General features: G+C 51.5%; 1 protein-coding gene across 1 annotated transcript in view; it reads left to right on the plus strand.

Annotated features, from left to right (window-relative positions):
- Window positions 1-440: 440 nt before the first annotated feature.
- The window catches only part of LOC136593950 (putative Polycomb group protein ASXL2), a 42,178-nt gene continuing 17,815 nt past the window's right edge, over window positions 441-24,803 (plus strand). Inside the window, exon 1 of the mRNA XM_066588666.1 lies at window positions 441-617. Within this exon, the coding sequence (XP_066444763.1) occupies window positions 537-617 (81 nt within the window). The 5' untranslated portion in view covers window positions 441-536. The remainder of the gene's footprint in view (window positions 618-24,803) is intronic.

The following is a 24,803-nucleotide window of genomic DNA, read 5'->3' on the forward strand; positions in this document are numbered from 1 at the left end:
AGTAATAATGTCCCCACATGTCCTCCTCAGTAATAATGTCCCCACATGTCCCCTCAGTAATAATGTCCCCTCAGTAATAATGTCCCCACATGTCCTCCTCAGTAATAATGTCCCCACATGTCCCCCTCAGTAATAATGTCCCCTCAGTAATAATGTCCCCACATGTCCCCTCAGTAATAATGTCCCCTCAGTAATAATGTCCCCACATGTCCTCCTCAGTAATAATGTCCCCACATGTCCCCCCTCAGTAATAATGTCCCCTCAGTAATATTGTCCCCGGTACACACGGATGTTTGCAGTTGGTTCCGCACATGCGCAGTCCGCACTCTGTGCACCTGCGCCTTCCGTCATCTTCGCACCGTCCCTTACATGTAGCTCCGCCCCTCCCCTGACAGCCCCGCCCCTGGATTTGACAGCCGCCGTACAGTAGGTGACGTCACGAGGGTCACATGACCTCTCTGTACAGTAACGGCCCCGACAACATGGCAGCTGCTGGGAACTGACCGCGGAGCGACCCGGGGAAGACCGGACACACGATGAGGGACGCGGCCCGGAGGAAGAGGAGGAGGAGACGGCGAAAGAAGAAGGGCAGGACGTGGGCAGAGGCCGCCAGGACGGTAAGACAGGGGGAGGCGCCACAGGTGTCCGGCCCGAGGACAGGCCGGCCGAGCAGGGGTTAATGCTGGAAAAGGGGGGTGTTCAGTACCAGTAGGGGTCACTGCTGAGTATAGCGCTGTATACAGGGTGCACAGGGGGTTAATACTGATCCTAGTGCTGTATACAGGGAGCACAGGGGGTTAATACTGATCCTAGCGCTGTATACAGGGTGCACAGGGGGTTAATACTGATCCTAGCGCTGTATACAGGGTGCACAGGGGGTTAATACTGATCCTAGCGCTGTATACAGGGTGCACAGGGGGTTAATACTGATCCTAGCGCTGTATACAGGGTGTACAGGGGGTTAATACTGACCCTAGCGCTGTATACAGGGAGCACAGAGGGTTAATACTGATCCTAGTGCTGTATACAGGGTGCACAGGGGGTTAATACTGACCCTAGCGCTGTATACAGGGAGCACAGGGGGTTAATACTGATCCTAGTGCTGTATACAGGGTGCACAGGGGGTTAATACTGATCCTAGCGCTGTATACAGGGTGCACAGGGGGTTAATACTGATCCTAGCGCTGTATACAGGGAGCACAGAGGGTTAATACTGACCCTAGCGCTGTATACAGGGTGCACAGGGGGTTAATACTGACCCTAGCGCTGTATACAGGGTGCACAGGGGGTTAATACTGATCCTAGTGCTGTATACAGGGTGTACAGGGGTTAATACTGATCCTAGCGCTGTATACAGGGAGCACAGGGGGTTAATACTGACCCTAGCGCTGTATACAGGGAGCACAGGGGGTTAATACTGATCCTAGCGCTGTATACAGGGTGCACAGGGGGTTAATACTGATCCTAGCGCTGTATACAGGGAGCACAGGGGGTTAATACTGATCCTAGCGCTGTATACAGGGTGCACAGGGGGTTAATACTGATCCTAGCGCTGTATACAGGGAGCACAGGGGGTTAATACTGATCCTAGCGCTGTATACAGGGCGCACAGGGGGTTAATACTGACCCTAGTGCTGTATACAGGGAGCACAGAGGGTTAATACTGATCCTAGCGCTGTATACAGGGAGCACAGGGGGTTAATACTGATCCTAGCGCTGTATACAGGGAGCACAGGGGGTTAATACTGATCCTAGTGCTGTATACAGGGAGCACAGGGGGTTAATACTGATCCTAGTGCTGTATACAGGGAGCACAGGGGGTTAATACTGATCCTAGCGCTGTATACAGGGAGCACAGGGGGTTAATACTGATCCTAGCGCTGTATACAGGGAGCACAGGGGGTTAATACTGATCCTAGCGCTGTATACAGGGTGCACAGGGGGTTAATACTGACCCTAGCGCTGTATACAGGGTGCACAGAGGGTTAATACTGACCCTAGTGCTGTATACAGGGAGCACAGGGGGTTAATACTGATCCTAGCGCTGTATACAGGGTGCACAGGGGGTTAATACTGATCCTAGCGCTGTATACAGGGAGCACAGGGGGTTAATACTGATCCTAGCGCTGTATACAGGGAGCACAGGGGGTTAATACTGATCCTAGTGCTGTATACAGGGTGCACAGGGGGTTAATACTGACCCTAGCGCTGTATACAGGGTGCACAGGGGGTTAATACTGATCCTAGCGCTGTATACAGGGTGCACAGGGGGTTAATACTGATCCTAGCGCTGTATACAGGGTGCACAGGGGGTTAATACTGACCCTAGCGCTGTATACAGGGTGCACAGAGGGTTAATACTGACCCTAGTGCTGTATACAGGGAGCACAGGGGGTTAATACTGACCCTAGCGCTGTATACAGGGAGCACAGGGGGTTAATACTGATCCTAGCGCTGTATACAGGGTGCACAGGGGGTTAATACTGATCCTAGCGCTGTATACAGGGAGCACGGGGGGTTAATACTGACCCTAGCGCTGTATACAGGGAGCACGGGGGGTTAATACTGACCCTAGCGCTGTATACAGGGAGCACAGGGGGTTAATACTGACCCTAGCGCTGTATACAGGGAGCACAGGGGGTTAATACTGACCCTAGCGCTGTATACAGGGAGCACAGAGGGTTCATACTGATCCTAGCGCTGTATACAGGGAGCACAGGGGGTTAATACTGATCCTAGTGCTGTATACAGGGAGCACAGGGGGTTAATACTGACCCTAGCGCTGTATACAGGGAGCACAGGGGGTTAATACTGACCCTAGCGCTGTATACAGGGAGCACAGAGGGTTCATACTGATCCTAGCGCTGTATACAGGGAGCACAGGGGGTTAATACTGATCCTAGCGCTGTATACAGGGTGCACAGGGGGTTAATACTGATCCTAGTGCTGTATACAGGGTGCACAGGGGGTTAATACTGACCCTAGTGCTGTATACAGGGTGCACAGGGGGTTAATACTGACCCTAGCGCTGTATACAGGGAGCACAGGGGGTTAATACTGATCCTAGCGCTGTATACAGGGTGCACAGGGGGTTAATACTGATCCTAGTGCTGTATACAGGGTGCACAGGGGGTTAATACTGACCCTAGCGCTGTATACAGGGAGCACAGGGGGTTAATACTGACCGTAGTGCTGTATACAGGGTGCACAGGGGGTTAATACTGATCCTAGCGCTGTATACAGGGAGCACAGGGGGTTAATACTGATCCTAGTGCTGTATACAGGGTGCACAGGGGGTTAATACTGACCCTAGTGCTGTATACAGGGAGCACAGGGGGTTAATACTGACCCTAGCGCTGTATACAGGGAGCACGGGGTTAATACTGATCCTAGCGCTGTATACAGGGTGTACAGGGGGTTAATACTGATCCTAGCGCTGTATACAGGGAGCACAGGGGGTTAATACTGACCCTAGCGCTGTATACAGGGAGCACGGGGGGTTAATACTGACCCTAGCGCTGTATACAGGGAGCACAGGGGGTTAATACTGATCCTAGCGCTGTATACAGGGTGCACAGGGGGTTAATACTGATCCTATCGCTGTATACAGGGAGCACAGGGGGTTAATACTGATCCTAGTGCTGTATACAGGGAGCACAGGGGGTTAATACTGACCCTAGCGCTGTATACAGGGTGCAAAGGGGGTTAATACTGATCCTAGTGCTGTATACAGGGAGCACAGGGGGTTAATACTGATCCTAGTGCTGTATACAGGGAGCACAGGGGGTTAATACTGACCCTAGCGCTGTATACAGGGAGCACAGGGGGTTAATACTGACCCTAGCGCTGTATACAGGGAGCACAGGGGGTTAATACTGATCCTAGTGCTGTATACAGGGAGCACAGGGGGTTAATACTGATCCTAGTGCTGTATACAGGGAGCACAGGGGGTTAATACTGATCCTAGTGCTGTATGCAGGGAGCACAGGGGGTTAATGCTGATCCTAGCGCTGTATACTGGGTGCACAGGGGGTTAATGCTGACCCTAGTGCTGTATACAGGGAGCACAGGGGGTTAATACTGACCCTAGTGCTGTATACAGGGTGCACAGGGGGTTAATACTGATCCTAGCGCTGTATACAGGGTGCACAGGGGGTTAATACTGATCCTAGCGCTGTATACAGGGAGCACAGGGGTTAATACTGATCCTAGTGCTGTATACAGGGAGCACAGGGGGTTAATACTGATCCTAGCGCTGTATACAGGGTGTACAGGGGGTTAATACTGATCCTAGCGCTGTATACAGGGAGCCCAGGGGTTAATACTGATCCTAGCGCTGTATACAGGGTGCACAGGGGTTAATACTGATCCTAGCGCTGTATACAGGGAGCACAGGGGGTTAATACTGATCCTAGCGCTGTATACAGGGAGCACAGGGGGTTAATACTGATCCTAGCGCTGTATACAGGGTGTACAGGGGGTTAATACTGATCCTAGCGCTGTATACAGGGAGCACAGGGGGTTAATACTGATCCTAGCGCTGTATACAGGGTGCACAGGGGGTTAATACTGATCCTAGTGCTGTATACAGGGTGCACAGGGGTTAATACTGATCCTAGCGCTGTATACAGGGAGCACAGGGGGTTAATACTGATCCTAGTGCTGTATACAGGGAGCACAGGGGGTTAATACTGATCCTAGCGTTGTATACAGGGAGCACAGGGGGTTAATACTGATCCTAGCGCTGTATACAGGGTGCACAGGGGGTTAATACTGATCCTAGCGCTGTATACAGGGAGCACAGGGGGTTAAGACTGATCCTAGTGCTGTATACAGGGAGCACAGGGGGTTAATACTGATCCTAGCGTTGTATACAGGGAGCACAGGGGGTTAAGACTGATCCTAGTGCTGTATACAGGGTGCACAGGGGGTAATACTGATCCTAGTGCTGTATACAGGGAGCACAGGGGGTTAATACTGATCCTAGCGCTGTATACAGGGTGCACAGGGGGTTAATACTGATCCTAGCGCTGTATACAGGGAGCACAGAGGGTTAATACTGATCCTAGTGCTGTATACTGGGAGCACAGGGGGTTAATACTGACCCTAGCGCTGTATACAGGGAGCACAGGGGGTTAATACTGATCCTAGCGCTGTATACAGGGAGCACAGGGGGTTAATACTGATCCTAGTGCTGTATACAGGGTGCACAGGGGGTTAATACTGATCCTAGTGCTGTATACAGGGTGCACAGGGGGTTAATACTGATCCTAGCGCTGTATACAGGGTGCACAGAGGGTTAATACTGATCCTAGCGCTGTATACAGGGAGCACAGGGGGTTAGTGCTGATACTAGCGCTGTATACAGGGAGCACAGGGGGTTAATACTGATCATAGCACTGTATACAGGGTGCACAGGGGGTTAATACTGATCCTAGTGCTGTATACAGGGAGCACAGGGGGTTAATACTGACCCTAGCGCTGTATACAGGGTGCAAAGGGGGTTAATACTGATCCTAGTGCTGTATACAGGGAGCACAGGGGGTTAATACTGATCCTAGTGCTGTATACAGGGAGCACAGGGGGTTAATACTGACCCTAGCGCTGTATACAGGGAGCACAGGGGGTTAATACTGATCCTAGTGCTGTATACAGGGAGCACAGGGGGTTAATACTGATCCTAGTGCTGTATACAGGGAGCACAGGGGGTTAATACTGATCCTAGTGCTGTATACAGGGAGCACAGGGGGTTAATGCTGATCCTAGCGCTGTATACTGGGTGCACAGGGGGTTAATGCTGACCCTAGTGCTGTATACAGGGAGCACAGGGGGTTAATACTGACCCTAGTGCTGTATACAGGGTGCACAGGGGGTTAATACTGATCCTAGCGCTGTATACAGGGTGCACAGGGGGTTAATACTGATCCTAGCGCTGTATACAGGGAGCACAGGGGTTAATACTGATCCTAGTGCTGTATACAGGGAGCACAGGGGGTTAATACTGATCCTAGCGCTGTATACAGGGTGTACAGGGGGTTAATACTGATCCTAGCGCTGTATACAGGGAGCCCAGGGGTTAATACTGATCCTAGCGCTGTATACAGGGTGCACAGGGGTTAATACTGATCCTAGCGCTGTATACAGGGAGCACAGGGGGTTAATACTGATCCTAGCGCTGTATACAGGGAGCACAGGGGGTTAATACTGATCCTAGCGCTGTATACAGGGTGTACAGGGGGTTAATACTGATCCTAGCGCTGTATACAGGGAGCACAGGGGGTTAATACTGATCCTAGCGCTGTATACAGGGTGCACAGGGGGTTAATACTGATCCTAGTGCTGTATACAGGGTGCACAGGGGTTAATACTGATCCTAGCGCTGTATACAGGGAGCACAGGGGGTTAATACTGATCCTAGTGCTGTATACAGGGAGCACAGGGGGTTAATACTGATCCTAGCGTTGTATACAGGGAGCACAGGGGGTTAATACTGATCCTAGCGCTGTATACAGGGTGCACAGGGGGTTAATACTGATCCTAGCGCTGTATACAGGGAGCACAGGGGGTTAAGACTGATCCTAGTGCTGTATACAGGGAGCACAGGGGGTTAATACTGATCCTAGCGTTGTATACAGGGAGCACAGGGGGTTAAGACTGATCCTAGTGCTGTATACAGGGTGCACAGGGGGTAATACTGATCCTAGTGCTGTATACAGGGAGCACAGGGGGTTAATACTGATCCTAGCGCTGTATACAGGGTGCACAGGGGGTTAATACTGATCCTAGCGCTGTATACAGGGAGCACAGAGGGTTAATACTGATCCTAGTGCTGTATACTGGGAGCACAGGGGGTTAATACTGACCCTAGCGCTGTATACAGGGAGCACAGGGGGTTAATACTGATCCTAGCGCTGTATACAGGGAGCACAGGGGGTTAATACTGATCCTAGTGCTGTATACAGGGTGCACAGGGGGTTAATACTGATCCTAGTGCTGTATACAGGGTGCACAGGGGGTTAATACTGATCCTAGCGCTGTATACAGGGTGCACAGAGGGTTAATACTGATCCTAGCGCTGTATACAGGGAGCACAGGGGGTTAGTGCTGATACTAGCGCTGTATACAGGGAGCACAGGGGGTTAATACTGATCATAGCACTGTATACAGGGTGCACAGGGGGTTAATACTGATCCTAGTGCTGTATACAGGGTGCACAGGGGGTTAATACTGATCCTAGCGCTGTATACAGGGTGCACAGGGGGTTAATACTGATCCTAGCGCTGTATACAGGGTGCACAGGGGGTTAATACTGATCCTAGCGCTGTATACAGGGAGCACAGGGGGTTAATACTGATCCTAGTGCTGTATACAGGGTGCACAGGGGGTTAATACTGATCCTAGCGCTGTATACAGGGTGCACAGAGGGTTAATACTGATCCTAGCGCTGTATACAGGGTGCACAGGGGGTTAATACTGACCCTAGCGCTGTATACAGGGTGCACAGAGGGTTAATACTGATCCTAGCGCTGTATACAGGGAGCACAGGGGGTTAATACTGATCCTAGCGCTGTATATAGGGAGCACAGGGGGTTAATACTGATCCTAGCGCTGTATACAGGGAGCACAGGGGGTTAATACTGACCCTAGTGCTGTATACAGGGTGCACAGGGGGTTAATACTGACCCTAGCGCTGTATACAGGGTGCACAGGGGGTTAATACTGATCCTAGCGCTGTATACAGGGTGCACAGGGGGTTAATACTGATCCTAGTGCTGTATACAGGGAGCACAGGGGGTTAATACTGATCCTAGTGCTGTATACAGGGTGCACAGGGGGTTAATACTGATCCTAGTGCTGTATACAGGGTGCACAGGGGGTTAATACTGACCCTAGCGCTGTATACAGGGTGCACAGGGGGTTAATACTGATCCTAGCGCTGTATACAGGGTGCACAGGGGGTTAATACTGACCCTAGCGCTGTATACAGGGTGCACAGGGGGTTAATACTGACCCTAGCGCTGTATACAGGGTGCACAGGGGGTTAATACTGATCCTAGCGCTGTATACAGGGAGCACAGGGGGTTAATACTGATCCTAGCGCTGTATACAGGGTGCACAGGGGGTTAATACTGATCCTAGTGCTGTATACAGGGAGCACAGGGGGTTAATACTGACCCTAGCGCTGTATACAGGGTGCACAGGGGGTTAATAGTGATCCTAGCGCTGTATACAGGGAGCACGGGGGGATAATACTGATCCTAGCGCTGTATACAGGGAGCACAGGGGGTTAATACTGATCCTAGCGCTGTATACAGGGAGCACAGGGGGTTAATACTGATCCTAGTGCTGTATACAGGGAGCACAGGGGGTTAATACTGATCCTAGCGCTGTATACAGGGTGCACAGGGGGTTAATACTGACCCTAGCGCTGCATACGAGGGGGTACAGGGGGTTAATACTGATCCTAGCGCTGTATACAGGGTGCACAGGGGGTTAATACTGACCCTAGCGCTGTATACAGGGTGCACAGGGGGTTAATACTGACCCTAGCGCTGTATACAGGGTGCACAGGGGGTTAATACTGACCCTAGTGCTGTATACAGGGTGCACAGGGGGTTAATACTGACCCTAGTGCTGTATACAGGGTGCACAGGGGGTTAATACTGACCCTAGCGCTGTATACAGGGTGCACAAGGGGTTAATACTGATCCTAGCGCTGTATACAGGGTGCACAGGGGGTTAATACTGTCCCTAGTGCTGTATACAGGGAGCACAGGGGGTTAATACTGACCCTAGCGCTGTATACAGGGTGCACAGGGGGTTAATACTGATCCTAGCGCTGTATACAGGGAACACAGGGGGTTAATACTGATCCTAGTGCTGTATACAGGGAGCACAGGGGGTTAATACTGATCCTAGTGCTGTATACAGGGAACACAGGGGGTTAATACTGATCCTAGTGCTGTATACAGGGAGCACAGGGGGTTAATACTGATCCTAGCGCTGTATACAGGGAGCACAGAGGGTTAATACTGATCCTAGCGCTGTATACAGGGTGCACAGGGGGTTAATACTGATCCTAGCGCTGTATACAGGGTGTACAGGGGGTTAATACTGATCCTAGCGCTGTATACAGGGTGCACAGGGGGTTAATACTGACCCTAGCGCTGTATACAGGGAGCACAGGGGGTTAATACTGATCCTAGCGCTGTATACAGGGAGCACAGGGGGTTAATACTGATCCTAGCGCTGTATACAGGGTGTACAGGGGGTTAATACTGATCCTAGCGCTGTATACAGGGTGCACAGGGGGTTAATACTGATCCTAGCGCTGTATACAGGGAGCACAGGGGGTTAATACTGATCCTAGCGCTGTATACAGGGTGCACAGGGGGTTAATACTGACCCTAGCGCTGTATACAGGGAGCACAGGGGGTTAATACTGACCCTAGTGCTGTATACAGGGTGTACAGGGGGTTAATACTGATCCTAGTGCTGTATACAGGGTGTACAGGGGGTTAATACTGACCCTAGTGCTGTATACAGGGAGCACAGGGGGTTAATACTGACCCTAGTTCTGTATACAGGGTGTACAGGGGGTTAATACTGACCCTAGTGCTGTATACAGGGTGCACAGGGGGTTAATACTGATCCTAGTGCTGTATACAGGGTGTACAGGGGGTTAATACTGATCCTAGCGCTGTATACAGGGTGCATAGGGGGTTAATACTGATCCTAGCGCTGTATACAGGGTGTACAGGGGGTTAATACTGACCCTAGCGCTGTATACAGGGGGTTAATACTGACCCTAGTGCTGTATACAGGGTGCACAGGGGGTTAATACTGATCCTAGCGCTGTATACAGGGTGCATAGGGGGTTAATACTGACCCTAGCGCTGTATACAGGGAGCACAGGGGGTTAATACTGACCCTAGCGCTGTATACAGGGAGCACAGGGGGTTAATACTGATCCTAGCGCTGTATACAGGGAGCACAGAGGGTTAATGCTGATCCTAGTGCTGTATACAGGATGCACAGGGGGTTAATACTGATCCTAGCGCTGTATACAGGGAGCACAGGGGGTTAATACTGATCATAGCGCTGTATACAGGGTGCACAGGGGGTTAATACTGATCCTAGCGCTGTATACAGGGTGCACAGAGGGTTAATACTGATCCTAGTGCTGTATACAGGGTGTACAGGGGGTTAATACTGATTCTAGCGCTGTATACAGGGAGCACAGGGGGTTAATACTGATCCTAGTGCTGTATACAGGGTGCACAGGGGGTTAATACTGATCCTAGCGCTGTATACAGGGTGCACAGAGGGTTAATACTGATCCTAGCGCTGTATACAGGGAGCACAGGGGGTTAATAGTGATCCTAGTGCTGTATACAGGGTGCACAGGGGGTTAATACTGACCCTAGCGCTGTATACAGGGAGCACAGGGGGTTAATACTGACCCTAGTGCTGTATACAGGGTGTACAGGGGGTTAATACTGACCCTAGCGCTGTATACAGGGTGCACAGGGGGTTAATACTGACCCTAGCGCTGTATACAGGGAGCACAGGGGGTTAATACTGACCCTAGCGCTGTATACAGGGAGCACAGGAGGTTAATACTGATCCTAGTGCTGTATACAGGGAGCACAGGGGGTTAATACTGATCCTAGTGCTGTATACAGGGAGCACAGGGGGTTAATACTGATCCTAGCGCTGTATACAGGGTGCACAGGGGGTTAATACTGATCCTAGCGCTGTATACAGGGAGCACAGAGGGTTAATACTGATCCTAGCGCTGTATACAGGGAGCACAGGGGGTTAATACTGATCCTAGCGCTGTATACAGGGAGCACGGGGTTAATACTGATCCTAGCGCTGTATACAGGGAGCACAGAGGGTTAATGCTGATCCTAGTGCTGTATACAGGATGCACAGGGGGTTAATACTGATCCTAGCGCTGTATACAGGGAGCACAGGGGGTTAATACTGATCATAGCGCTGTATACAGGGTGCACAGGGGGTTAATACTGATCCTAGCGCTGTATACAGGGTGCACAGAGGGTTAATACTGATCCTAGTGCTGTATACATGGTGCACAGGGGGTTAATACTGATCCTAGCGCTGTATACAGGGTGCACAGAGGGTTAATACTGATCCTAGCGCTGTATACAGGGAGCACAGGGGGTTAATAGTGATCCTAGTGCTGTATACAGGGTGCACAGGGGGTTAATACTGACCCTAGCGCTGTATACAGGGAGCACAGGGGGTTAATACTGACCCTAGTGCTGTATACAGGGTGTACAGGGGGTTAATACTGACCCTAGCGCTGTATACAGGGTGCACAGGGGGTTAATACTGACCCTAGCGCTGTATACAGGGAGCACAGGAGGTTAATACTGACCCTAGTGCTGTATACAGGGTGTACAGGGGGTTAATACTGACCCTAGCGCTGTATACAGGGTGCACAGGGGGTTAATACTGACCCTAGCGCTGTATACAGGGAGCACAGGGGGTTAATACTGACCCTAGCGCTGTATACAGGGAGCACAGGAGGTTAATACTGATCCTAGTGCTGTATACAGGGAGCACAGGGGGTTAATACTGATCCTAGTGCTGTATACAGGGAGCACAGGGGGTTAATACTGATCCTAGCGCTGTATACAGGGTGTACAGGGGGTTAATACTGATCCTAGTGCTGTATACAGGGTGCACAGGGGGTTAATACTGATCCTAGCGCTGTATACAGGGAGCACAGGGGGTTAATACTGATCCTAGCGCTGTATACAGGGAGCACAGGGGGTTAATACTGATCCTAGCGCTGTATACAGGGAGCACAGGGGGTTAATACTGATCCTAGCGCTGTATACAGAGAGCACAGGGGGTTAATACTGACCCTAGTGCTGTATACAGGGAGCACAGGGGGTTAATACTGACCCTAGCGCTGTATACAGGGAGCACAGGGGGTTAATACTGACCCTAGCGCTGTATACAGGGAGCACAGGGGGTTAATACTGATCCTAGCGCTGTATACAGGGAGCACAGGGGGTTAATACTGACCCTAGCGCTGTATACAGGGAGCACAGGGGGTTAATACTGATCCTAGCGCTGTATACAGGGTGCACAGGGGGTTAATACTGATCCTAGCGCTGTATACAGGGTGCACAGGGGGTTAATACTGATCCTAGTGCTGTATACAGGGAGCACAGGGGGTTAATACTGATCCTAGCGCTGTATACAGGGAGCACAGGGGGTTAATACTGATCCTAGCGCTGTATACAGGGTGCACAGGGGGTTAATACTGACCCTAGCGCTGTATACAGGGTGCACAGGGGGTTAATACTGATCCTAGCGCTGTATACAGGGAGCACAGGGGGTTAATACTGACCCTAGCGCTGTATACAGGGAGCACAGGGGGTTAATACTGATCCTAGCGCTGTATACAGGGAGCACAGGGGGTTAATACTGATCCTAGCGCTGTATACAGGGAGCACAGGGGCTTAATACTGATCCTAGCGCTGTATACAGGGAGCACAGGGGCTTAATACTGATCCTAGCGCTGTATACAGGGAGCACAGGGGGTTAATACTGACCCTAGTGCTGTATACAGGGAGCACAGGGGGTTAATACTGACCCTAGTGCTGTATACAGGGTGCAGAGGGGGTTAATACTGATCCTAGTGCTGTATACAGGGAGCACAGGGGGTTAATACTGATCCTAGCGCTGTATACAGGGAGCACAGGGGCTTAATACTGATCCTAGCGCTGTATACAGGGAGCACAGGGGGTTAATACTGACCCTAGTGCTGTATACAGGGAGCACAGGGGGTTAATACTGACCCTAGTGCTGTATACAGGGTGCAGAGGGGGTTAATACTGATCCTAGTGCTGTATACAGGGAGCACAGGGGGTTAATACTGATCCTAGCGCTGTATACAGGGAGCACAGGGGGTTAATACTGATCCTAGCGCTGTATACAGGGTGCACAGGGGGTTAATACTGATCCTAGCGCTGTATACAGGGAGCACAGGGGGTTAATACTGATCCTAGTGCTGTATACAGGGAGCACAGGGGGTTAATACTGATCCTAGCGCTGTATACAGGGAGCACAGGGGGTTAATACTGATCCTAGCGCTGTATACAGGGTGCACAGGGGGTTAATACTGATCCTAGTGCTGTATACAGGGTGCACAGGGGGTTAATACTGATCCTAGCGCTGTATACAGGGTGCACAGGGGGTTAATACTGATCCTAGCGCTGTATACAGGGAGCACAGGGGGTTAATACTGATCCTAGCGCTGCATACAGGGTGCACAGGGGGTTAATACTGACCCTAGCGCTGTATACAGGGTGCACAGGGGGTTAATACTGATCCTAGTGCTGTATACAGGGTGTACAGGGGGTTAATACTGATCCTAGCGCTGTATACAGGGAGCACAGGGGGTTAATACTGACCCTAGTGCTGTATACAGGGTGCATAGGGGGTTAATACTGATCCTAGCGCTGTATACAGGGTGTACAGGGGGTTAATACTGACCCTAGCGCTGTATACAGGGGGTTAATACTGACCCTAGTGCTGTATACAGGGTGCACAGGGGGTTAATACTGATCCTAGCGCTGTATACAGGGTGCATAGGGGGTTAATACTGACCCTAGCGCTGTATACGGGGAGCACAGGGGGTTAATACTGATCCTAGTGCTGTATACAGGGAGCACAGGGGGTTAATACTGATCCTAGCGCTGTTTACAGGGAGCACAGGGGGTTAATACTGATCCTAGTGCTGTATACAGGGTGCAAAGGGGGTTAATACTGATCCTAGCGCTGTATACAGGGAGCACAGGGGGTTAATACTGATCCTAGTGCTGTATACAGGGAGCACAGGGGGTTAATACTGATCCTAGCGCTGTATACAGGGTTCACAAGGGGTTAATACTGATCCTAGCGCTGTATACAGGGTGTGCAGGGGGTTAATACTGATCCTAGTGCTGTATACAGGGTGCACAGGGGGTTAGTGCTGATACTAGCGCTGTATACAGGGAGCACAGGGGGTTAATACTGATCATAGCACTGTATACAGGGTGCACAGGGGGTTAATACTGATCCTAGCGCTGTATACAGGGTGCACAGAGGGTTAATACTGATCCTAGCGCTGTATACAGGGTGCACAGGGGGCTAATACTGATCCTAGCGCTGTATACAGGGTGCACAGAGGGTTAATACTGATCCTAGCGCTGTATACAGGGAGCACAGGGGGTTAATACTGATCCTAGTGCTGTATACAGGGAGCACAGGGGGTTAATACTGATCCTAGCGCTGTATAAAGGGTGCACAGGGGGTTAATACTGATCCTAGTGCTGTATACAGGGTGCACAGGGGGTTAATACTGATCCTAGCGCTGTATAAAGGGTGCACAGGGGGTTAATACTGATCCTAGCGCTGTATAAAGGGTGCACAGGGGGTTAATACTGATCCTAGCCCTGTATACAGGGAGCACAGGGGGTTAATACTGATCCTAGCGCTGTATACAGGGAGCACAGGGGGTTAATACTGATCCTAGTGCTGTATACAGGGAGCACAGGGGGTTAATACTGATCCTAGCGCTGTATACAGGGTGCACAGGGGGTTAATAGTGACCCTAGTGCTGTATACAGGGAGCACAGGGGGTTAATACTGACCCTAGCGCTGTATACAGGGAGCACAGGGGGTTAATACTGATCCTAGCGCTGTATACAGGGTGCACAGGGGGTTAATAGTGATCCTAGTGCTGTATACGGGGAGCACAGGGGGTTAATACTGATCCTAGCGCTGTATACAGGGTGCACAGGGGGTTAATACTGACCCTAGCGCTGCATACAGGGTGTACAGGGGGTTAATACTGATCCTAGCGCTGTATACAGGGTGCACAGGGGGTTAATACTGACCCTAGCGCTGTATACAGGGTGCACAGGGGGTTAATACTGACCCTAGTGCTGTATACAGGGTGCACAGGGGGTTAATACTGACCCTAGTGCTGTATACAGGGAGCACAGGGGGTTAATACTGATCCTAGCGCTGTATACAGGGAGCACAGGCGGTTAATACTGATCCTAGCGCTGTATACAGGGTGTACAGGGGGTTAATACTGACCCTAGCGCTGTATACAGGGAGCACAGGGGGTTAATACTGATCCTAGCGCTGTATACAGGGAGCACAGGCGGTTAATACTGATCCTAGCGCTGTATACAGGGTGTACAGGGGGTTAATACTGACCCTAGCGCTGTATACAGGGAGCACAGGGGGTTAATACTGATCCTAGCGCTGTATACAGGGAGCACAGGGGGTTAATACTGATCCTAGCGCTGTATACAGAGAGCACAGGGGGTTAATACTGACCCTAGCGCTGTATACAGGGTGCACAGGGGCTTAATACTGATCCTAGCGCTGTATACAGGGAGCACAGGGGGTTAATACTGATCCTAGCGCTGTATACAGGGAGCACAGGGGGTTAATACTGACCCTAGTGCTGTATACAGGGAGCACAGGGGCTTAATACTGATCCTAGCGCTGTATACAGGGAGCACAGGGGGTTAATACTGATCCTAGCGCTGTATACAGGGAGCACAGGGGGTTAATACTGACCCTAGTGCTGTATACAGGGAGCACAGGGGGTTAATACTGACCCTAGTGCTGTATACAGGGTGCAGAGGGGGTTAATACTGATCCTAGTGCTGTATACAGGGAGCACAGGGGGTTAATACTGATCCTAGCGCTGTATACAGGGAGCACAGGGGGTTAATACTGATCCTAGCGCTGTATACAGGGTGCACAGGGGGTTAATACTGATCCTAGCGCTGTATACAGGGAGCACAGGGGGTTAATACTGACCCTAGCGCTGTATACAGGGTGCACAGGGGGTTAATACTGATCCTAGCGTTGTATACAGGGAGCACAGGGGGTTAATACTGATCATAGCGCTGTATACAGGGAGCACAGGGGGTTAATACTGATCCTAGCGCTGTATACAGGGAGCACAGGGGGTTAATACTGATCCTAGCGCTGTATACAGGGAGCACAGGGGGTTAATACTGACCCTAGCGCTGTATACAGGGAGCACAGGGGGTTAATACTGACCCTAGCGCTGTATACAGGGAGCACAGGGGGTTAATACTGATCCTAGTGCTGTATACAGGGTGCACAAGGGGTTAATACTGATCCTAGCGCTGTATACAGGGAGCACAGGGGGTTAATACTGATCCTAGCGCTGTATACAGGGAGCTCAGGGGGTTAATACTGATCCTAGTGCTGTATACAGGGAGCACAGGGGGTAATACTGATCCTAGCGCTGTATACTGGGAGCACAGGGGGTTAATACTGACCCTAGCGCTGTATACAGGGTGCACAGGGGGTTAATACTTATCCTAGCGCTGTATACAGGGAGCACAGGGGGTTAATACTGATCCTAGCGCTGTATACAGGGTGCACAGGGGGTTAATACTGATCCTAGCGCTGTATACAGGGTGCACAGGGGGTTAATACTGATCCTAGCGCTGTATACAGGGAGCACAGGGGGTTAATACTGATCCTAGTGCTGTATACAGGGTGCACAAGGGGTTAATACTGATCCTAGCGCTGTATACAGGGAGCACAGGGGGTTAATACTGATCCTAGCGCTGTATACAGGGTGCACAGGGGGTTAATACTGACCCTAGCGCTGTATACAGGGTGCACAGGGGGTTAATACTGATCCTAGTGCTGTATACAGGGTGCACAAGGGGTTAATACTGATCCTAGCGCTGTATACAGGGTGCACAGGGGGTTAATACTGACCCTAGCGCTGTATACAGGGTGTATAGGGGGTTAATACTGATCCTAGCGCTGTATACAGGGTGCACAGGGGGTTAATACTGACCCTAGCGCTGTATACAGGGTGCACAGGGGGTTAATACTGATCCTAGCGCTGTATACAGGGAGCACAGGGGGTTAATACTGATCCTAGCGCTGTATACAGGGTGCACAGGGGGTAATACTGATCCTAGTGCTGTATACAGGGTGTACAGGGGGTAATACTGACCCTAGCGCTGTATACAGGGTGCACAGGGGGTTAATACTGATCCTAGTGCTGTATACAGGGCGTACAGGGGGTAATACTGACCCTAGCGCTGTATACAGGGTGCACAGGGGGTTAATACTGATCCTAGCGCTGTATACAGGGTGCACAGGGGGTTAATACTGATCCTAGCGCTGTATACAGGGAGCACAGGGGGTTAATACTGATCCTAGTGCTGTATACAGGGTGCACAGGGGGTTAATACTGATCCTAGTGCTGTATACAGGGTGCACAGGGGGTTAATACTGATCCTAGTGCTGTATACAGGGTGCACAGGGGGTTAATACTGATCCTAGCGCTGTATACAGGGTGCACAGGGGGTTAATACTGATCCTAGTGCTGTATACAGGGTGCACAGGGGGTTAATACTGATCCTAGTGCTGTATACAGGGAGCACAGGGGGTTAATACTGATCCTAGCGCTGTATACAGGGAGCACAGGGGGTTAATACTGATCCTAGCGCTGTATACAGGGAGCACAGGGGGTTAATACTGATCCTAGTGCTGTATACAGGGTGCACAGGGGGTTAATACTGATCCTAGTGCTGTATACAGGGTGCACAGGGGGTTAATACTGATCCTAGTGCTGTATACAGGGTGCACAGGGGGTTAATACTGATCCTAGCGCTGTATACAGGGTGCACAGGGGGTTAATACTGACCCTAGTTCACCGAATTCACACCAAAATCCGCCGTCTGAAGAAGACGCAGCTACAGTAGCGGGCGCCGCCACACTCCTACGTACGGCGCAATGTGGCGGTCCCTTCATCCTCTGATTGCTGGGGGTCTCAGCAGTCGCCCCATTAGTGGCTCCTTCATTCCTCTCATTGCTAGAGGGCCTCAGGAGCCCCCCCCCCCCCTTAGTGGCCCCTTCATTCCTCTGATTGCTGGGGGCCTCAGTAGCCGTCCTCTTAGTGGCCCCTTTATTTCTCTGATTGCTGGGGGTCTCACGAGTCGCCCCCTTAGTGGCCCCTTCATTCACCTGATTGTTGGGGGTCTCAGGAGCCACCCCTTTAGTGGCCCCCTCATTCCTCTGATTGTTGTGGGTCTCAGGTGCCGTCCCCCTTAGTGGCCCCTGAATTCTTCTGATTGTTTGGTTTCTCAGAAGTCACCCCTTTAGTGGCCCCTTCATTCTTCTTATTGCTGGGAGTCTCTGGAGCCGCCCCCCTTAGTGGCCCCTTTATTCCTCGGTTTGCTGGGGGTCTCAGGAGTCACCCCCTTAGTGGCTCCTTCATTCCTCTGATTGCTGTGGTCCCCAGCAGCTGTTCCCTTAGTGGCCCCTTCATTCCTCTGATTGCTGGGGGTCTTGGGAGCCGCCCCCTTAGTGGCCCCTTCATTCCTCTGATTGCTGGGGGTTTCAGGAGCCGCCCCCTTAGTGGCCCCTTCATTCCTCTGATTGCTGGGGGCCTCAGCAGCCCCCCCCCTTAGTGGCCCCTTCAGTCCTCTGATTGCTGGGGGTCTTAGGAGCCGTCCCCTTAGTGGCCCCTTCATTCCTCTGATTGCTGGGGGTCTTAGGAGCCGTCCCCTTAGTGGCCCCTTCATTCCTCTGATTGCTGGGGGTCTTAGGAGCCGCCCCCTTAGTGGCCCCTTCATTCCTCTGATTGCTGGGGGTCTTAGGAGCCGCCCCCTTAGTGGCCCCTTCATTCCTCTGATTGCTGGGGGCCTCAGCAGCCCCCCCCCTTAGTGGCCCCTTCATTCCTCTGATTGCTGGGGGTCTTAGGAGGCGTCCCCTTAGTGGTCCCTTCATTCCTCTGATTGCTGGGGGTCTTAGGAGCCGTCCCCTTAGTGGCCCCTTCATTCCTCTGATTGCTGGGGGTCTTAGGAGCCGCCCCCTTAGTGGCCCCTTCATTCCTCTGATTGCTGGGGGTCTCAGTAGCCGTCCCCTTAGTGGCCTTTTCATCAGCGTGGGCCACCTGCTTCCATTGCCCCAGTGCTGAGGCTTGCAGTAGGCACTGTTATCAGTGGCCGGGGTCACACTGGTGTGATGCCCGCTGTGACCTGACACCTCATCACTACTGTGTCCTACAGTCACTCCTCTGTGGGCCCAGGCGGGTCTTCACTGCCTGCACACATCTATTATACTTGGGCACCGAGGACCCGCTCACCGTCTCTGACCCCCATCATCTTTGCTGCTTGGGCACCGAGGACCCGATCACCGTGTCTGACCCCCATCATGTATGATACTTGGGCACCGAGGACCTGCTCACCGCGTTTGACCCCCATCATGTATGCCACCTGGGCACTGAGGACTCGGTCACCATTTCTGACCCCCATCATCTTTAATACTTGGGCACCGAGGACCCACTCATGCCCCCCTACCCCCATCATGTATGCTGCTTGGGCACTGAGGACCCGGTCACCGTGTCTGACCCCCATCATCTATTATACTTGGGCACCGAGGACCCGGTCACCGTGTCTGACCCCCATCATCTATTATACTTGGGCACCGAGGACCCGGTCACCGTGTCTGACCCCCATCATCTATTATACTTGGGCACCGAGGACCCGGTCACCGTGTCTGACCCCCATCATCTATTATACTTGGGCACCGAGGACCCGGTCACCGTGTCTGACCCCCATCATCTATGACACTTGGGCACTGAGGACCCGGCCACCGTGTCTGACCCCCAACATCTATTATCCTTGGGCACCGAGGACCCGGTCACCGTGTCTGATCCCCATCATCTATGACACTTGGGCACTGAGGACCCCGTCACTGTGTCTGACCCCCATCATCTATGACACTTGGGCACTGAGGACTCGGCCACCGTGTCTGACCCCCATCATCTATGACACTTGGGCACTGAGGACCCGGCCACCGTGTCTGACCCCCATCATCTATGACACTTGGGCACTGAGGACCCGGCCACCGTGTCTGACCCCCATCATCTATGACACTTGGGCACTGAGGACTCGGCCACCGTGTCTGACCCCCATCATCTATGACACTTGGGCACTGAGGACTCGGCCACCGTGTCTGACCCCCATCATCTATGACACTTGGGCACCGAGGACCCGGTCACCATGTCTGACCCCCATCATCTATGACACTTGGGCACCGAGGACCCGGCCACCGTGTCTGACCCCCATCATCTATGACACTTGGGCACTGAGGACCCGGCCACCGTGTCTGACCCCCATCATCTATGACACTTGGGCACTGAGGACCCGGCCACCGTGTCTGACCCCCATCATCTATGACACTTGGGCACTGAGGACCCGGCCACCGTGTCTGACCCCCATCATCTATGACACTTGGGCACTGAGGACCCGGCCACCGTGTCTGACCCCCATCATCTATGACACTTGGGCACTGAGGACCCGGCCACCGTGTCTGACCCCCATCATCTATGACACTTGGGCACCGAGGACCCGGTCACTGTGTCTGACCCCTATCATGTATGCTGCCTGGGCACCGAGGACCCGCTCACCTACACATTACAGTTTGGTCCTTGGTACTGTCACCCTGCTCCATTCTTCTTGCTTCCACCTTCAAGAACTGACTTATCGCCTTCTGCCCGATATATCCCATAATTATATATACCACATACTGTATCCTATCATCCCACCACTGAAGGGCGCCATTGTCACCAGATCTTCTTCACTCCACCTGTCAACCAATGTTCTGGCTGCATGGTATATAATATCCTACACTTCCATCTGGACGCTGTACGGGCGGATGACCGAAGCGGTGTAGGGGCCGACAACCGAAGCGGTGTAGGGGCCGACGACCGCAGCGGTGCCACTCATTAAAGCGCCAGAGACACTGCACAGATTGGTGGCCCGGATTAGATGCGGCTGGAGGAGTAACATGTGTTATGTCTGGGTCATACTTCCCGGATACGTGTAACCTTCTCGCCTCCGTTAACCCCTGAGCAACCAGGACCACCAGCAGTATCCTCATTAACCTATGTGCCACCCAAAGACAACCAGGGTGTCATTAACCCTCATCACTAGTGATGTCACTATTAACCTCTGACCAACCAAGACCACCAGGGATGCCCTCATTAACCCCTTCACCACCCAAAGGCAACCGGAATTTCATCATTAACCCCTTCACCACTAGAAATGTCACCATTTTACCCCTTACCATCAGAGTCACCAGGAATGTCACCATTAACCCCTGACCAACCAAGACCACCAGGGATGTCCTTTTTAAGCTAGTGCTAAGATAGGGCTATTCATGAATGAATAGCTAAACACTATCTGTAATTGGCTGAGCGCTCAGCCAATAGCTAAGCACTAGCTGCTATTGGCTGAGCCCTCAGCCAATCAGCACAGCCCTTTCAGGAGGCGGGGATTTTTAAATCCCCGCCTGCTGAAAGTGCTGGACAGCAGTGTCGGGGAGCCAGCCGGAGGACGCGTCTGAGCGGCGGAGAGGTGAGTAATTTTTTTTTACCACTTTATTAATGATTTTCAGTGAAGGGCTTATATTTCAAGCCCTTCTCCGAAAATCATACTGCAGGGTTTGCTACAAACCACTGCTTTCAATGGGACCGGCAGCAATGGGATAGCATGCTGCGCTTCTGCCACAGCTGTGGCAGAAGTCCGCGGCATTCTCCATGTCTTTTCAATGGGGCTAGAGCTGCTGCCGCTGGCCCCATTAATAAGGCTTGCGATGTTCCAGCGTTTTTCTTGCATTGCGCTGCGAGACTTTTCACTTACTCTCGCAGCGCAGTGGAGAAAAAAAACACCAGTGGGTGTCAGCCCTGAGAGACTGCTGTCCTGATTCATGTGGTTATCACTGTTAGAGGGGTTGTCCGGGGTTAGAAGAACATAGCTGCTTTCATCCTAACACAGTGCCACCCTTGTCCATGGGTTGTGTGCGGTATTGCATCTCAGCTCCTCTGAAGTGAACGGAAGCTAAGCTGTAATACCAGACACGACCCACGGTCATGGTTGGTGCCATTTAAAAAAAAAAAAAGTAGCCATGTTTTTGTAACAGTAGACAGTCCCTTTAATCCTTCACCAACCAAAATCATCCTTAACCCTATAGTTACCCAAAACAACCTTGGATGTCACAAGCCCTCACCACCCAAAACCAGTAAGGATGTCACCGTTAGCCCCTTTACCCAGCAAGACAAGGAATGTCATCATTAACGGCTTCAGCACCTAGAACCACTGGGATGTCGTCGTTGACTCTCATCAACCACCTAAGAGCCCCAGGGATTGTCACCATCAATCCCTTCACCACTCGAGACCACCAGGGATATCATTATTAACTCCCCCACCACACAAGGCCACCAAGGAATGTCATTAACCCCTTCACCATGCAAAACTGGGGATGCCTCGACTCCTCGCCAAGGACCATCAGGAATCCCCATAACCCCTCAACATCCAAGACAACTAGGGATGTCGGCATTAACCCTTGCACCACCAAAACACAACCATGTATGTTATCGTTAACCCTTAACCACCCAAGACCAGCCTGGGAAACCATTAATCCCTCACCACTCAAGATCAGCTGGGATGTCACCATTAACCTCTTGAACCACGATAACTTGGGATGTCACTATTAACCACTTCACCACCCAAGACCAGAAGGAGCTTAACCATTAACCCCTCACTACCCGAGATAACTAGAGATGTCACAACTCCACTGCCACCCAAGATAACTATGAATGTCGTCATTAACCCCTTTACCACACGACCAGCAGGGATGTCAACACCACAATGGATCCCTCCACACCCAAGACCTCCAGGACTGTCACTATTAACCCCTCACAGTCCATTCACTTGAAAGGGACTTGCATTGCAGCTTCTATTATACTCCATATAGTCATTCCCAATTCTGCACGCTTCAAAGCTGAAATCTCCCAGCAGCCCCTGCTTGTTCAATGTCTGCATGAAGCCTGCTTTGGTGACTTGCATTCTGGGAAATGTTGTCTTCATACCCTGGTGCTCTACAGTCTTCCGGATGTAGATAAAACTATTTGCCCCCCTTGTTACCACCGTGTTGATGGAGATCTGCCTGTGACAAGCCTGTCACATCCCCAAATGTGTGTGCCCCCCTGAGGAGGAGCGGCTGTGTGCCTCCACTCCACCATGTCTCTGGGTGCAAAGAAGTGGGCATCGTGAGGTTCCTGCTTGGTGGCGTGGGGGCAGAGGGCTCCTGCAGATGGCACTTGTGTACAGCGGCGCCGCAGCAGGTGCTGAGATCACAGGCGAGGGGTGTTATTAATAGGGGCTGACGACTAATCCCGGCTCGCCTGCCCTAATCCGGCTGCAGATGAGGGACTCCCTGGAAGCCAGCTCCGGTTTACAGCCAATCACAGCACAGCGGTATCCTGGAAATCACTGCCCCCGGGACCGGCCGGCATGGGGGATCGGAGCAGCGCCGCTCTCATCTGCTGACCGTTCTCTTCCATCACTTCATCTGTTCCTGGAAACACTGGTGGCAACCAAAGTGGCACCCAGTGTGCCCAACCTGCTGACTGCCAAGTGTCCCGAGTTGTGTAGCGATAACTAGGGACACTTGGCATTCAGGACCCCAGGAAAGCAGGGTGATCACCACCATGGGAGCAACAAGTCAGGGCTTCACAGCTCACATCCAGAGCTGCACTCACTATTTTGCTGGTTGCTATAGGAAACAGTCATCAATCGTGTGTGCAGACACTCCGCTATAGTACAGGGAGGCGGTTAGTGATTCTATCACAGGGTGTAAAGACTACACTTCCCAGAATGCAAATCACCAGAACAAGCTTTATGCATGGTCGGGACAAGCAGGGTATGCTGTGAGGCTGAGTGCAGCTCTGGAGTATAATACAGGATGTAACTCAGGATCAGTACAGGATAAGTAATGTATGTACACAGTGACTCCACCAGCAGAATAGTGAGTGCAGCTCTGGGGTATAATACAGGATGTAACTCAGGAGCAATACAGGATAAGTAATGTATGTGCACAGTGACCCCACCAGCAGAATAGTGAGTGCAGCTCTGGAGTATAATACAGGATGTAACTCAGGATCAGTACAGGATAAGTAATGTATGTACACAGTGACTCCACCAGCAGAATAGTGAGTGCAGCACTGGAGTATAATATAGGATGTAACTCGGGATCAGTACAGGATAAGTAATGTATGTACACAGTGACCCCACCAGCAGAATAGTGAGTGCAGCTCTGGAGTATAATACAGGATGTAACTCAGGGTCAGTACAGGATAAGTAATGTATGTACACAGTGACTCCACCAGCAGAATAGTGAGTGCAGCTCTGGAGTATAATACAGGATGTAACTCAGGAGCAGTACAGGATAAGTAATGTATGTACACAGTGACTCCACCAGCAGAATAGTGAGTGCAGCTCTGGGGTATAATACAGGATGTAACTCAGGAGCAGTACAGGATAAGTAATGTATGTACACAGTGACTCCACCAGCAGAATAGCGAGTACAGCTCTGGAGTATAATACAGGATGTAACTCAGGATCAGTACAGGATAACTAATGTATGTACACAGTGACTCCACCAGCAGAATAGTGAGTGCAGCTCTGCAGTATAATACAGGATGTAACTCAGGAGCAGTACAGGATAAGTAATGTATGTACACAGTGACTCCACCAGCAGAATAGTGAGTGCAGCTCTGGGGTATAATACAGGATGTAACTCAGGAGCAGTACAGGATAAGTAATGTATGTACACAGTGACTCCACCAGCAGAATAGCGAGTACAGCTCTGGAGTATAATACAGGATGTAACTCAGGATCAGTACAGGATAAGTA

This window comes from Eleutherodactylus coqui, unplaced genomic scaffold (assembly GCF_035609145.1).
Source record: "Eleutherodactylus coqui strain aEleCoq1 unplaced genomic scaffold, aEleCoq1.hap1 HAP1_SCAFFOLD_126, whole genome shotgun sequence".
NCBI classification, from domain to species: domain Eukaryota; kingdom Metazoa; phylum Chordata; class Amphibia; order Anura; family Eleutherodactylidae; genus Eleutherodactylus; species Eleutherodactylus coqui.